Below are 17119 nucleotides of genomic sequence, written 5' to 3'. Positions count from 1 at the left end.
CAAATAGACAAATGTTTGATATAAAGACTTTCACAAATAACAGAATATCATTATATAAGCCATTTTCAATCATAATGGTATGGTAAGTTTGACATTTTGAGTTTCAAAATGCAAAATAATAGACTCTAATTATTTGAAAACTATTCAATGCACCAAAGTGGAAGTCTAGTGAGAAGGGGTGCATAAATTGCTATCAAGCACCCACCCATTGAATGTTTCCATAGGTTTGGCACAATTCCAATAATAGCCAAAGTAAGGAAGGCTGCATTCAAAAAAATGGTGAGGGGGAGGGGGGCTGAAGGAATTCAGGGGGGATTTGAAATTCTTGGGGTAGTCCAGGCGGGGGGGGGGGGGGGGGGGGGGGGGGCACCGGGGGGGGGGGACTTGCAAGTTTTGCTCTACCTATAGGGCGGACCTGAAAATATTTTGGCTCCCAACATTTTGATGTCACCCAATGGTTCTTATGTTAGTAATAATTAAATATATTCTGGAATTGTTTTGTCACACTTGAGACTTTAATCTTGAAAAAGTCAAAAAATGAATAAATGCCATTAAATTTTCATAAAAACAACAAGTTAGCTTGTAACAGGACAGGACATGCAACTGTTTATATTTTTTTTCAATATTTCTATGCAATGTATCAAATACAGTTTCTTGGTATGTTTCTACACCATGCTGAAAAACACAATATTCAGTTTGTCAACAAAGCCTGTTTGTCTGAACATTGGTGATAATTGAATTAAAGTTGAGAGTGAAAGTTATTTGTCAATGATACAAATCCACCACTCTCCAAGAAACTGGTTCACACAGTGTTGTTGAGCTATTACACTGATTTCTGTGTGTGCACCTTTTTTAGCTTATGTATTCACATGTGAATTATATATATGCGATGTGAATGATTGATATACCTGTCTCCCTTCGTTTTAAGGGTCACCCTACGTGAACCTATGTAATAAAGGTCAGGGGGGTCAAAGGAAGGTCAGCTGACAACTTACCAGATTCTTCTGTTAATCAATTTCATGAGGTCTGCGTGGATGTCGAGTTCAGGTCATGGTGACACTGACATGGGAAAATGGCAGTTGAGTCCCACAGGTCTCCTTAGCTGGGTCCATAGCCATTTGTTAGTCCCCACGGACACCGTCCGGGGGGACTTATAGGTTTGGTCGTGTCCGTGCGTGTGTGCGTCCGTGCGTGCGTGCGTGTGTGTGTGCGTGCGTCCGTCCGTTCACGCAGATATCTCAGAGATACAAGGAGCGATTTCATTCAAACTTGGTACAAGAATTACTTCATATGTCATACAGATGCACGTCAATTTGTTTTGTGATACGATCCAATATGGCCGCCAGGCAGCCATTTTATTACGATTTTTTCATGTACAGAGCCATAACTCAGACACGTTTCAACCGATTTTATTCAAAGTTAATACAAGGACATTGACCAATGTCATTGATATGCACGTCAATTTGTTTTGTGATACGATCCAATATGGCCGCCAGGCGGCCATTTTCTAACGATTTTTTCATGTACAGAGCCATAACTCAGACATGTTTCAACGGATTTTATTCAAAGTTGGTACAAGGACATTGACCAATGTCATAGATATGCACGTCAATTTGTTTTGTGATACGATCCAATATGGCCGCCAGGCGGCCATTTTGTAATGATTTTTTCATGTTCAGAGCCATAACTCAGACACGTTTCAACCGATTTTATTCAAAGTTAGTACAAGGACATTGACCAATGTCATAGATATGCACGTCAATTTGTTTTGTGATACGATCCAATATGGCCGCCAGGCGGCCATTTTCTAACGATTTTTTCATGTACAGAGCCATAACTCAGACATGTTTCAACCAATTTTATTCAAAGTTGGTACAAGGACATTGAACAATGTCATAGATATGCACGTCAATTTGTTTTGTGATACAATCCAATATGGCCGCCAGGCAGCCATTTTCTAACGATTTTTTCATGTACAGAGCCATAAGTCAGGCATATCTCAACCGATTTTATTCAAAATTGGTACAAGGACATTGACTTATGTCATACATATGTACGTCAATTTGTTTTATGATATGATCCAATATGGCTGCATGGCAGCCATATTTGTTACAATTTTTTCGTGTCCTTAGCCAAAACTTGGGCACGTCTCAACTGATTTTATTCACCGATTTTATTTAAACTTAGTACAGGGACATCGACCTATGTCATACATATGCACATTGATTTGTTTTGTGATACAATCCAATATGGCCGCCGTGTGGCCATTTTTAACGATTTTTCATGTCCGGAACCGTAACTCAGACATGTATCAAGTGAATTTATTCTAAGTTGGTACAAGGACATTGACTTATGTTATACATATGTGCGTCGATTAGTTTCACGAGATGGTCCAATATGGCCATATGGTAGCAATTTCGTTATGGTTGTTTCATGTCGAGAGCCATAACTCTGGCAAGTCTCAACTGATCTGATTCAAAGTTGGTACATGTACATTGACTTATGTCGTACATACACTTGTTGATTTTTTAAACAGTAAGATCAAATATCGCTGCATGGCGGTGAATTTGTTACAATTTTCTTATGTACAGAGCCATAACTCAGACATATTGCCACCAGTATCATTCAAAGTTGGTACAAGGACATTGACCTATTTCATACATATGCTCCTCAATTTGTTTCACGTCATGTAGCAGTAACATGTCAATTGTTGAAGTTTCGTAAATAGGCTGATATGTCAAGAAATACTGCATCAAATTCATGAAACTTTGTACAGATGTTAAGCTCACATTGCTTTAACATTGAAAAAGACATTTATCAGTGTCATTTTAATTAATTTGTAATTGCATAAGTAATGAACTTTCCTAATTAGGGTGATATAGCCACAAATCAATACAACATCAAATGTGATGAAACTTGATACAGATGTTGATCTCATAGTGTTGTAAATACTGCATCAAACTTTATGAAATATGGTACAAGCAGGGATCACTTTTGGGCGCGATAACGCGATATACGCTCAAAAATCAGAAAAATCGCATTCAGAAAAATCAATTGGGCAAAAAAGTCGCGCCGATAATTCAAATGGCGCATACGTGATACCTTTACGCGATCTCATCGGTAACATTTGGCAGGTTTTCAGTACAGAACCACTCATTGTGTCGCCGTAGAGAGTGCTATATTTACGCCAGAAAAAAGCTGTTGCAGAGTTACCCGTTTCAACAGCGTTTGTGATTGGTTGCCAACAGGAAGTTTTGCGTTCATTGACAAATCATTTGAGTCGATACAGCAAGTGTTCATTGCCGATGTACAGTGTGTTGTCGTCGCTCAAAATGGCGCTTTCGAAGGAGTATTCGTGTCCAGTACGAGTGGTAGTGCGAAGAAAAAACGAAAATGCACTATTCTGGACTACATACTTCCGTTACTCCCGCACTAGAAAGTATGGATTCGATCGCCTCCGATTTCAACTACACTCAGTTGACAGTTTTCGGACAAGGTAGTGAATTTCGCCCAAAGCCGTTTCATAAATGACGAGCACAGCGAAATCTTATTACCATGCCCTTCGAAACTTTGTGTTTATCCTCAAACTGTTAACACCGACAGAAGTGGCATTTAGGGGGTCAAAGTTGCCAAATTTTTGCACCCATGTTGAGTGCGTGTAATCGGACTGCTATCGCAGTAATCGGACGTCGTATTTTGAATGTGACAAGGGGTTAAATATTGATATTTTGAAACTTCGAACCACACATTTTCAATTTCGATGTGTTTAGAAAACTATATGGAAATATTTCGTGATAATTAGTTAAGTTTAATCCATGGACGACGCAACTATATTTCAACGTGTATAGCGCTTCTAGATATCGGACACAGGCTGTCCCTGTGTGTTGCGTTCTACACCTCGTATTGTACGGTGTGGCTAACTTCACCAAGTTTGTACTAGCGCCCGAAATTATAGCTTTTACCAAAAAAAATCCAAAACGGGACGGCATCGTCACCTGACTTAATATGCTGTAGCATGACTTGTAAAACGCTATCAGAACAGAGCGAAGTGAATATAACGAACAGCATGTCATTAAATGTCTGAAAACTGAGGTCGTCCAAAAACTGTCTCACTGAGTGTATTGTTATGCAAATTAACCAAAAAGCAGAAAATCAGGGAAAGTTAGGTCCGGTTCCCACAGACTTTGAAATTCTCCCACTGTTTTTTTTCATGTGCGATTTTATCTCATGCCGTTCTTGAGCCAGGGTAATCCCTGTATAAGTGATAATCTGTTAAGTGTTAGGATTGTATGCAAAAATGTTTTGCAACATCCTGTTGATTAATTCCTAGTAGACTCATTTTATGAACTTTAGGATGGTGGCCTACTTTGGTTTTATGTTTTCATCACCATGGAACTCATTCTTGGCCATTGAGTGCCATCTGTATCAAAGTATTTTATCACAGACCTAATTAATGAAGAGGACTCTATCCTCTCTGAGGACATGTAATCAAAGTACCCATTAACAAGTGGGGACTGTGTCATCAACGATGACTTGTTTTACATACAGTGATAAGCCAATTGTTTCTTGAAATGGGTTATCTAAGGTCATGTCTGCTGTTCTGAAGTGGGTGTGGCCATGACCTGACAGCCAACCAATCAAACTGTTATGTACTTTTTTTTGGTAAGGGATGAACCAGCTAATATGCAGGGGGTTTGGAAATAAACCTTGATAAGGAGCAAACTATTTTCTGGCACTTGTGATGCTTTTTCAAATGTTAGTTTTAAGCAGATATTTGTTTTATATTGTCAGGATGTTTGTCAGTTTAATCTGAAAATGAAATAGGGCTCTCTATATGGATAATTTCTGCCAGTGTTAGTCGTCCATCAGTCAGTATTATCAATCAAAATGGTTCGGCCCAAAATGCTTCCACATTTTAGGCGAACTTATTTGTCCCTAGGGATGCTTTCATTTTCACGGTTTCATGTTGTAATCATAATTGCACTTGGCAAAATTTTTCTCTGGAATTCCCTATTTAGGTACTTTGTTTCTTTGTCCTTATGCACACGATTACAAAATTAGATGTTTATGATTTTAAGGACCACCATCCAAGTTTTTTGAATGCCAAGTTGTGATAACTTTTGTAGTATTGTACCTTTCAATGTGTTTCATGTTTTTACATACTTTTAGTTTTATAAAATGTCAGTCAGACCAAAAATAGTACAAAAATAGTACAAAGAAATAAAAAAGTGAATGTCAAGAGAAAAGAAACCCCTACAAGGTACAGAATTTGCTGTAGCAATGATGGTTACATCTATAATTGTTGGAAAATTATCCAGTGCATATCAAATATAAATACCGTTTTCTTCTCATACAGATACATATCACTTGGGTCTGCTGAAGCTCATCAAACTGTGGATTTATTACATTCAAGAGGATACATCAAAATGTCTCAGACTGAGTGCAAGTTTCTCAAGAAATGAAAAAAATATGTCTCCATGGTTTGCTGCACAATACATGTATGGTAAGTAGTAACATGATTTATCATAATAAAAATAGATGATGGACACTGCTTTGTTTAATATTTATCAAAAATAAATACATTATGTTCAAATAAACAAGCAGTGGACCAAACAGAATAATAATATCAAAACAAAGTTTAAGTAGTCATATCATCATAGATGAATGGTTGAATGGTGTCAGTCATGTGAATAAAATAAACTTCATCATCTTTAGAATTATCATTTGGAGAGGTTGCAATGGCCACAACAAGGCTTACTTTTATTGAAACATGTCTTTCAGTGGTGGGGATGTACTTCGTTGGTTTTGTGTTCGGTGAGAAGATACTGTAGGTTGAAACAATGCTTTGAGGATTATAAGTGTCAAAGATAAAAATGTAAGATTCCAGAAATATCATTGTACACTTTGCCATAAAAAAGTCATATTTTCTCTTTCAGCATATCTACAGTATCAGGAAGGACAATACAATGAAGCAGCAGCCATTTTGCAAACAATTGTTGAATTACTGTCTTCAGTTGATGTGTCTGTCCAGTATTCATCCATAGTTAGGACTCTACTGGGATGCTGCCTTGCTCATCAGGTAAAAACACAAAAACCTTGAATCAGCCAAACAGGAGACATTGACAGTTTCACCATTGCTTTCAGACATTGAACAAGCAATTCTGTGCTTGAATATGTTTGCTTTAACACTGTGCTGATAGTGGACAATCGTTTCTATTCATCAAATTTGTAAGATACATTTTTAAGAAGAGTGTGTATTATTAGTGATACTTTTTTCTTGAAGTATTTATATATTATTGATTTATACATTTCACTACTAAACTTTAGTACATGTATAACTTATTTATCTTCCATGGCAAAGTTGGATTTTGATTCATGGAAATGGAGATGAAAGGATGGACAACATAAAAAGTAACATTATATTGTATAAAGTGTTCTGATTTAAAATAATGCAAGTGTTCATTTTCTAATTATTTTTGACAGGACAAAAATCAGACAGCAATCCATCAATTTTCCAAGGCTTTACAAGACAACTTTAATAACTTATCAGCCATGTACAACATAGCCATACAGTACAGAGTTCTCAAATGGTATGATGGTGAGTTAGAAACATGGAACCTACTGCTTATAGTAAGTATACTGTCTTACACAACTATTTTTCATTTTCAGTTCTCATACATTCCGCTTCTTGTATTATAGAGCATACAGGCAGCTGCCAGAATCAGTTGTCATCTGTCTCTTTTTGTGTCTGTCTTTCTGTGTGTCTCCATGTATGCTGTGTGTCTTGTTTTACGTGTATTCATCTGCCCCATACAAAATCTAAGAACCATGAATTGTCAATTTTACATACTTCCATGTCTTCTGTTATTTATTATATTTGTTAACCTTTGAGTGCCAACATCAACTTTTGTTGCCTTTATAGAATATAACAAAGCCAGCAACTTTTTTTCAAATCTAGAGTTTTTATAAGATTTTTTACAAAATTTTGGTCCACAATTGTACTCATTGAAAGGTTATGACCGTTTGGTCCAAAATTATCAAACAAATTACAGAAAAATTCATAACAATTGGTAAAATGTTACACTGAAATTTTAGTGGGAAAAATTACAGCGCTCGCAAAGGGTTATTTCTGAAACAACCACTGCAAGTCATCTGAAATGACGGCTTATATGCATGTCACTTTTAATGGTTCAAAATTTCATCACCTGTAAATTCACAATTGTAAATAAACAGGGTGACTGGTTTTTGTGTTGGAATGTAACATGCATTGAAGGATTTTTTTAATAGTTCAGATTTGAAAACAAAATCTTTCCCTTACACAACTTTTCTTTCCAGTAGTGCTTTAACAATCAAAGAGAGTCCCAGTCTGTTATGAGTTCACTAAGTGAAATGCAATGTACAACAATTATACACAATTGTCAAATATGTTGTGCTATACAAATAAAATGCTCAAATTCAGTGTACACTTCATCTGTAAAGATCTGCATTATGTATACTCTTGTTCTGTGTACATGTCGATGTACATTAAAGGTATAAATATGTTCCGTGTAAAAGATATACGTTATGTATACTACTTATGTGGTGTTGCATGTATATTTAAATAACTAATAGAATGTACAAGCATTTTGCCTAGTGGTTGTTTTAAGACTCAACAAAGATTGAATTAATCCGAATGTGATATTTTTGTGATTTTTTGGGTTGGTCAGACTCTTGAAACCAACAAGACCCAAAATGATGACAGGAATCAAAAACTGGTGGTAAAACTGCAGGACAATTTGATGTGTGGATATCATAGGACAGTAAAAGTTTGCAGATCAGCTGCTCAGTTGAAGAGGCCAACCCAGCTATATGTCATGGCTAGAAGATGTCTAGATTTAAAATGGTAAGGAATTTTGTGATCAACTTGCAAACTGCAACACACCCATCCTTAGAATAAAAATGTTGACATAACTTTGTTTTTAATTTTGAATGAAATATTGTAATTTATTCAAAACAGTATGCTGTGCTTTAGATTGTTTCTGTATAAGATTGTCACACTGCAATATGAATGGAGAATGACTGAGACAGGAAATATATGTTATTTTATTATGAATGTCATCATCAACATAAAAAACTGATATGAGCAAAAGACGCATAGGAAGTCACCAGCAAGCAGCATTAAAGGAATTCATGTTCTGACAGAAATGTAAGACCAATGTAATTGAGATAAAATAATCTAAAAATGAACAGCGATAGACCACATTTTAGACCATGACCTGACAGAATTCATGTACCCCATTTTAATACTGTTACATTAAATTACTGAGAATTATACCATGATGGTTGATGCATATGCTAGTATATATTTGTATCAATAAACCAATAATGATGATAACAATCAGTCCAATGTAATTTTTCTATTTTTAAATCTTTCAGTCAGTCTTATCTGTGAATAGTAGAGATAATGGACGGCATGATTGCTTATCTTTCAATATTGATATATGAGTCTAATTTTAATTAGCCCATTTCACACAACCTAAAAAGTTGACATTTGCAAGCTGAGAGAAACTAACCATGTATCTATTGAATTTGATTATTCATTATTTTCTTTTCCTTTTAGGTATGAAATTGCATCTCAACGATATCTGGATTTGATGGCTCTCATCATGGAGAATACTTTCATACAGGTATGCAAATGATATTGACCTTTGACCCTGTGGGGAACTTACAGATTAGGCTGTATCTGTTTGTCTGGAACTAAAATTGCATGACACCTAACACCAGTACGGCACCTAAATTGATAACAACTCAAATTATCACAAGAGCAGTTAACTGTGTGGATGCTAAGGCTTGACATATGCTGCAATCTTCAATTAAAGAGTTGTTGACAATGTGAGGTCTGGGTCTTGCACCCTTACTTTGGCATCAAAGATGGTTAAAATTTTCTGAAATTGCCACATATGAGTAAGGGACTCCCTATCTTCTTCTCTCCTTGTAGTAACAACTCTAGACTCTGAGTACTGTATCATTTGTAGTTGTTGGCAATAGTTGTACTACCATGAGTACTGTAACATTTGTAGTTGTTGGCAATGGTTGTACTACCATGATACAGAAATAGTATATCTACATACATCATGGAGGAATTTAGTGAACACAAAGGTGATAATTTTAACTGAGATCTATCAACTTGATAGACAGCATAACAGTGATTTAAATTATCTACACAATGTTTGATGTTAAAGGTCATTGTATTTTTTTACTTATTATCTCTTGTCCCTTGTTTTGTCTCTGATATTTTATTTACTATGTACATGTTTATGCATTGTAGTCTAGTTGTGCTGTCTATTCCACTAACACTCCCTCAAACTGCATGGGTCACATTCAATGAAGAGACTCACAATATATCAAAGGCTAGATTTACCCCAAGTCCATAGGCTTATGAAATGATTAACTGTCCAGACTTTCTGGTCTAAATAAACAACCAATCATAGTCTACTTTACAGTTGCAAACAACCAATCATAGTCTAGTTTACAGTTGCAAACAACCAATCATAGTCTACTTTACAGTTGCTCCCTTTTGCCACCTGTATATCCCATCAAGAACCGTAGAACAGGCAGTGACAGTCTGTCATCTTTGATGACTTGTCTCTCTATGCTTTGCATACATGCAAGTCCAGCTACCTTCAGTATGATCTAAGACAATAGTGAAATTGTCTTGAAACAGCTAGGTGTACCCAACACTTGGATTTTGTGTATTATAATTATTAGTTGAAAATTTACACATTATGTGTCTCATACAAAATGGCGTTTCAAACGGTTACACTTCTGATACATTTGGTTACAGATAATCACTGAGATAGGCCATGAGTATAATACGATATTAAAGTTTGTCATGAGATGTCATGCATTACCAGATGCCATGCATCAAGCTCAGAATCAATGACATTGTGATTTATTATATATTGCCTCTCATGTTTGACTGATTCCAGCTGAAATCTTGCCAAACGCTACTTTTTTCTCACATTTGTGATTTAGGGAGCAGGCAGCTAAAATATTGCAACATGAAATGTCCAACATGAAATGTCCTGTGATTCCTTTCAGGACAAATATTTTATCCAGAATATTTGGATAAGGTGCCAAGCATTTTAGCATCTAATTACTCTTTGATAAATTTATTATCAAATTTCAATTTCACTGAACCACACCTAAGATTGAGCTCTCTTAATATATTGTATTTTATTTTCACAGATTTACCCTGAGTTTACCAGTGAAATATGTCTGCCAGACATTGCTACAATTTACAGTGAAATGACATCTGCATTGCTGTTAAGCCAGAACTTTGATGATGTCGAGATTGTGTGTGAACAAATTATTCCAAAACTGACATACCGAGAAAACAACAAACTGAATTTGATACACTCAGGAGATTTGTCAGATTCTGAGATCCATTCACAGTTGAACTCCAGTGAGAATACATTTCAAGACAATGATGGATTGACTCAAGAAAGTGATGCAGGTCAAATTCCCAGTCAGTTGTCAAGGAAACGCTTCAGGAGTGAGGAGGATATGTCGGAGAATACAGAGCGAGGGCGCAATGATATCAGGTTAGCAAACATTGTGTCAATTTTAATGATGCAAGCTGAAGCTCTGATGAAGATGGAGGAATTTGATGATGCAGTAGGATGCCTAGATGATGTATGTCATTTACTGTCTGATGTCATACCAGGATGTGTTGATGAAGTGACACAGAAAGTTGATAGCAAGGATCATAAACGAAGAAGATTAAATACAGGTATGGAATATAATGTTTTCTGGGGGGTTAAATATTGCAATTATGATTAAATTGTGCCTTGTTGATAGTCCACAGCTGTGAAAGTGCACCAATAGGTCACTTTTCAATGTAACTTTTATTACATGCCTTAATGTGAGTGCAAATCAGAGTATTAATTTGAATAGGAACATCTGGGAGTTTGTGGGCTGTGTGAACGATTCACTGACCGGATTCCATAGTTACCCGGTCCCATGAAGCCCTTCGATGTTTTTGATGTCAAAGTAGACGCCTAACGCTAGGTGAAAAATACCCATGGACGCAGTGCTAATTTGACTTTCGTTAAAATCTGTTTGATGCGGGTTGATGGTAAAATTGTTTGAAAATGTCCTGCATGTAACAAAATGTCATATAGAGTTAACTCTGAAGAGACATGTAATAAAAATATTACTGCCTAAATACATTGGTTTATGTACCCTCATTATAATACAATCCAAATGAGTCTTTTCCAACCAACAGTGCACCACATCAAATGGTGTATTTTTAGTATATTAGGCAATCCATAGCAATGCAAAACCAGCTATGTACTAAGCTGCTAGATGCTTGTGAGAACCAAAAATGTCATCTTAAATAAAAACTCCTATTTTCCAAAATGTTGAAATAATATTTTAGTTAGCAGTATACAAATACATCAGCTGTTTACTTGAAAAATTATTGCATCTATTTCCACACTCAAAATAAATCATCAATAACATTTGGATTATCTTTGATGGTGATGAACATATCTTGTGAATAAACTCATAAGATGCATCAAATATTATTCTCAACCAAGTATGATAACAAACATGTAATGTCCATACAACATTTCTAGTGCAAAACTTGATGGCCATATGAACACCTCTCTATCACCCTACATGCACAGTCATATGATGCAGAGGGTCTGCAATACACAACAACTTCCACCTATTTTGTTCTAAACATCAATTTTACTACAATTTCTAGAGTTGAACAAGATTTGAAGAAGCAATATTGATTTTCATATACGAATTTAATAATATCAAAATTTAAGTCTAATCATCATAGCCATGTCAAATTATCAGTATTACATGTGCTAGATATTAAAAATCATAGATCAGTAGATGTGATATCTAATTTTACACAGTAATCTGTAAGCTGTTTGTTTTTATGGCTTTATTTTCCAGATGGTGATGTCATCACTGACTCTGATACCAATCCATATGACAAACATTTACTGAATATCAAATCTATGGCCTACAACAACAAAGCAATGATTCACATTGGTCAGGGAAAACTTCAAGAAGCTGTGACATCATTGCTTTTGAGTGTCCAGTGTAATCAAGGTAAGGTCACACTTAGAAAACATTTTGTTTCTCAACCCCACATTGCCTAAAATCTGCAGGCTTATAAGTATTAAACAGAGTTAATTGAAGAAATAAACTTCAGCAGACTGTCACTTTAGTGGTGAGGTGATTATGAAATTAAAGCAATACTCTAGCAGACTGTTTTGTAGATCATTGGGTGAATGTGACGGTATATAGCCAGAAACTGCTACCAAGAAAAGCCTAGAGACCCGGGGGCCAGTCTGTTTCTCGTCCTCTCATGCATCAATGTTGACTGGCTGTGTTAGTCTTTCTTGCCACGTTCACTTGAAAAAAATAAATTTACACTAAGAATGGCAGCAAATGTCAAAGTCTGCACACACTAGAGTACAGTAACTGTTCTGAAAAGTGAACTTAGGCCAAAGTAAGTAAATTCTTTGTTTTGCGTCCGCGCGCGCCTAGGTTTTTGGAGATTTTTCGGAAAAAAAAAACACAAACTTTCCTTTCAAAATTTCGCCATTGGTGGCGCTATTTTGTCGCAAAAACAAGTCGTGGCTTTTAACTTTGCGACGAAACACTCCTTTACGGCAGTCAGATTTCACTAATGGACCATGCGGTGACGTAAAACAGTACTCTCTACACATTTACACCTGTCGAAACTCTCAGCCTCACGCCGGGGCCTCACGTTCTCGCTGTCTGTTGTGGCTTTGCCTGTTGTGGCTTTGTCGTCACGATGAAAAATGGATGAAAGCAGGGAAATAATCGAAGTTAAAAAACAGGAAACCTTCGCACGGCAACTTGAAGGCATGGTCATTGCGAGCAATCGGGACTTGAACAGAGAGAGATTCAGTCGGCCGATTGGACTTGGGTACCACGACTCAGAGTATGGCAGACGGAAAATCGGAAGTGTTGAGGCCTATCCTAGTAAATTGGCCTTTAGGTTTGCCAAAAATTTGGTTAATTCGTCCATTTTAACTTGAAACAAAAAATAAACCAGTGATCAGTCCTGTAAACGAAAGGCCTTTACGTACTTTTTTGTTCAGTTTGGGTATGGGAAAGTATATTTATATAATATATATTAGAATCCCTCTGTGAAAGTTCAAACTTGTAGTTGGCGGTCGTAGCTGCTCTTGAAGGAGGTCACACTTTCTGCATTAATGACATCGGCTGGTAATTTATTCCAGGTGTCCACAACTCTTGCTGAAAAAGTACTTTCTCGTGTTAACTCGAACGGTTAGTTTATGAAGTTTGGGACAGTGTCCTCAAGTTCTCGAGTCGGCTGCTAACTCAAGTGAAAGGTTACAGGTCATGGCCTTTGATAACTAATTCTAGCGTTGAATCATGTCGCCGCGAATTCTTCTTTGTTAAAGTATTATTAAACCAAGCTGTTTAAGTCTATTTTGACAATTGTAGTGTTGGAGTTTAGGTATTATTTGCCGTGCTAAGATTTTTATGTCCTTTTGTAGCCATGGTGACCAAGCTTGTACTGCATGCTCGAGCTGTGGTCTCACAAGCTGCTTGTAAAGACGAAGAATGACATTTTTTTTTATTTGATCGACAATGATCGTTTGATAAGATCAACATTCTGTTTGCTTTTTTGCAAACTTATCACATTTGCTTGAAGGTTTTAAGGTAGAATGAAGTAGATCATTTTTTCAGTTGCACGTCCCAGTGAAATATTGTTCATTGAGTATTTATTGAAGGGGTTGTTGTAGCCAATATGCGTCCGCCAGTGTTCACTCATTTTTTGTAGCTTGTCCAAATCAGCTTGTAGAATTTCAGGATCACTACAATTTAGCAAGGGGTGATATGTCTTGGTATTGTCAGTAAATTTTTGAGTTCAGAACTAATTTCACCGCCAGTATGATTGATGTAGATTAGAAAGAGTAGTGGTCAAAGAACTGAACCCTTTGGGACACCACTTGTGACGTATTCTCCATTCAGATGATGCTCCATTTATGACTACTCGCTGTTTTGTATTTGTCAATCATGCTTTGACCCACCGTAGAATATTTCCATTTATGCCATGATACTTCATCTTTTCAATCAATCTGGGGTGTGGTACTTTGAAAGTGCAAGGAATATAGATGTGAAGCTTTCACCTAAATTTGGGTCTGATGAGTCTGTGTGTGGAGACTGACAATTGCGAAATGCTTTCTTTTATTTGATGGAAAGGTGCTGGTTTTACGGATGGTCCCGAGGAAGCTACAGGGAATACTTTTGTCATTATATCACCAATTTCTTCTTCTCTCTGATGCCCCATCTTTCTAAAATTGAATGCAGAGGCTACAAGTTACCATTTCTGTTTGGTGTTTTCTTTCAAAACAGACACCTTTCAGCAAAACTATGACATTCCATCAGAGCATAGACATTACAAGAAACTTGAAAGATACGCCGTACAAGAACTTGAGGACAAGAGACCGCTACTGTATACTGTTATAGTGTACCCATTCCTCAAACTGTCAAGGCTGTCAAGTTGCTGTGCAATGGTATTGACATGTGGACACTTTGAATGCACAAGAAAGAAATCTAAAACTAATAAGAGAAAAGCAAACGTCAAAGAATGACTGTTTATTTTGATCCATTTGTTATGAAAATGCATACAGTGATCATACAGTGTGTCACACTGTGACAGGAGTATTCATGTGGTTTGAGAAAAATTGTCCAATAAAGGCAAACAGATTTTGTGTTAAATTTTCTGTGTGTGTTTTTAGCTGCTTACCCGCGTACTTTTAGGATTTTGAGTGGACGCAAAACAAAGAATTTACTTACTTTGGCCTTATTGTTGTCATCATATGTATGTCAGAATTTCCACAACATGCACATGCACTGGAAGTGCGAATACTTAAAGATGAAAATAAAATACACAGCATCACCACACCATTTGATTTGTAGGATGAGAGTTAAATAAACCCTCTAAATTGTATTGCAGTGACTTGACCTTCCTTACGTCACTCTACTTTGTTGAAAAATGGTTTTATGCATTAGAAAACGAAATTTGAATTCACAAACTTTCTGCTTTGTATTTATTCCTACTGAGTAAGAGAATACTGAATTCTGAATGTTCGCCAGTCCAAGATCAATGCATTGCAATATCGCCCTCGTTTGACATAATTTTGGATACAGTTTGTTTCATTTTGCAACATTAATACTCTATCCTGTAATAAAATACTGCAATATTAAAAGAAAATCTGATACTGTTGTTTAAGATACACATTGTTAACTTACATCATATCCCAAACTTTGGAAGTCTGTTCAGTCATACAAGTGAAGAGCTGCTCACAGTTTGAATATGTCATGTGTCTTTAATACATGATAAAAATATGAATGTTGTATCATTTTGTTTTATAGTTCAATGATACAAACACCAATTCAACACCTGACTTTGATCTATTTTGAAAGTTATTTCTATTGTTTGATCTATTTATAAAGTTATTGTAATTGTTTGTTGTTCCATAGTGCAGACAACCAGGAGGCAATATACAACCACACACTGTTGTTGTTGCGACTTGGCAGACTTCAAGATGCAGTGATGAATTGGTCACAATTTAGAAGAATTGACACAAAGATGGATGTTATACAAATGAGTCATCTTCTCAAGACCAAACAGACAATGCTGAGGTAAAAGATTTAATAAAAATAATAGTATGTTTGTCCTGTTGTTTAAAGCATTTTCCAAAAGGTGGAAGTTGTTTATAAGGTGGCAGAGAGAATGTTCAGAAAATCCTAAGATTGGTAAAAATCATACCATGTTATATCAACCATGGGACTATATGAATGTGCCCTGGGGTAGGTGACCATTTGCCCTCCTGATGTTGGGTAAATGGACTCCTACCTGAAGGGTACATATAGTCCCTTGTTTGGTCTAACATACCTTGGAGTCTCTCTTAGGTAGTTTTCAGTCAAAATATTTGGCTTTATTTGTAAATGACAATTACATGCTTTATTTCAATGTTTGATGAAAATTCGTTAAAAAATAGAAAGATTTGTATCATCAAATGGTGCATTGCACTGTTGTGTGGTTTACTGATTTTCATGCATAACTTTCAGAGAACCAGATTTCCAATGTGAAACATGTAATTTTATCATTTTCAAATCCAGGAGTTGCCATTCTAAAAATTCACTTTCAGTCAAATGATGACTATGTTGCCCACTATGTCAACAACAAGTTACCATTTAATCCTACAGAGCATGTAATTTTCAATATACTAGTAAGAGGCATGTACTAAAGATATTTACTACATATGTCTCTCATAAATGTATTTGTCAGATAATGAAAAATAATTCATTTAAACTATGAAGCAGAGACTGGTGGCACTTTAACACTTGGATAGATAGCACAGGTAATTTTGAAGTTGTGATGTTCACCTCCTGATGTACAACTACAAAAGCTTTGTTTTCACCATCACTTTATGTCTTGAAAGTTTCACTTGATCTCAGAGAGAAAGATAATTGCTATTACTAGATATTCATTCAACTACCTCATTATGGTATTATTGCATCAAACTTAAAAGCATTCATATTACATCATATGCTCTCTTTTCAATATATTAAATACAATTTCAATGTATATGTGTATCCTCAGGGTGAAAATAAACCTGACCAGAAGATTTGTTTGATTGTAATCAAAAGTTCACTTTGTACCAAGTCTTTTATCTTTCTGCTACTCATGTTGCATGTATTGTGTTTGATTTCCAGATCTTCCAAGGAGAAGACACTATCAGACCTGGAATATCAAAGTCTAAGACTTGATCAAGTCATTATAGAACAATGGCAGAAACTCAAACTGAAGCATTGAGACACTGCTTGGAGATAAAACTTGACATTCACAAGTAGAGAATAAAGTCAAGAACAGAACAAGAAGCATTATTGTGTGCTTAAGTAACATTAGTTCCTAATTGAAATGTAATCTATCAGAAAGATAGCAAGCATGTACAATGAAATGTTAATGATGTTCCCAGTGTTACTACATGTACCAGTGAGAACAAACTGGCAGGCAAATCAAGACAGGGTACTTTTTGTCTGTCAGACT

The 17119-nt window shown here is 36.0% G+C and overlaps 1 protein-coding gene across 2 annotated transcripts in view; it reads left to right on the top strand.

The window, feature by feature from the left end:
* Positions 1-16917, top strand: part of LOC139141817 (uncharacterized) — a 171024-nt gene extending 154107 nt beyond the window's left edge. Inside the window, exons 6-14 of one of the 2 annotated variants that reach the window (XM_070711490.1) lie at positions 5357-5503; positions 5937-6079; positions 6484-6630; positions 7707-7882; positions 8600-8666; positions 10228-10771; positions 11950-12108; positions 15552-15708; positions 16786-16917. In XM_070711490.1, coding sequence (XP_070567591.1) covers positions 5357-5503; positions 5937-6079; positions 6484-6630; positions 7707-7882; positions 8600-8666; positions 10228-10771; positions 11950-12108; positions 15552-15708; positions 16786-16885 — 1640 coding nt within the window. In that variant the 3' untranslated portion in view covers positions 16886-16917. The remainder of the gene's footprint in view (positions 1-5356; positions 5504-5936; positions 6080-6483; positions 6631-7706; positions 7883-8599; positions 8667-10227; positions 10772-11949; positions 12109-15551; positions 15709-16785) is intronic. The other variant, XM_070711491.1, reaches the window with a different exon arrangement.
* Positions 16918-17119: the final 202 nt, after the last annotated feature.

This window comes from Ptychodera flava, chromosome 10, assembly GCF_041260155.1.
Source record: "Ptychodera flava strain L36383 chromosome 10, AS_Pfla_20210202, whole genome shotgun sequence".
NCBI lineage: Eukaryota > Metazoa > Hemichordata > Enteropneusta > Ptychoderidae > Ptychodera > Ptychodera flava.
This window is presented reverse-complemented; position numbering and strand designations above follow the sequence as displayed.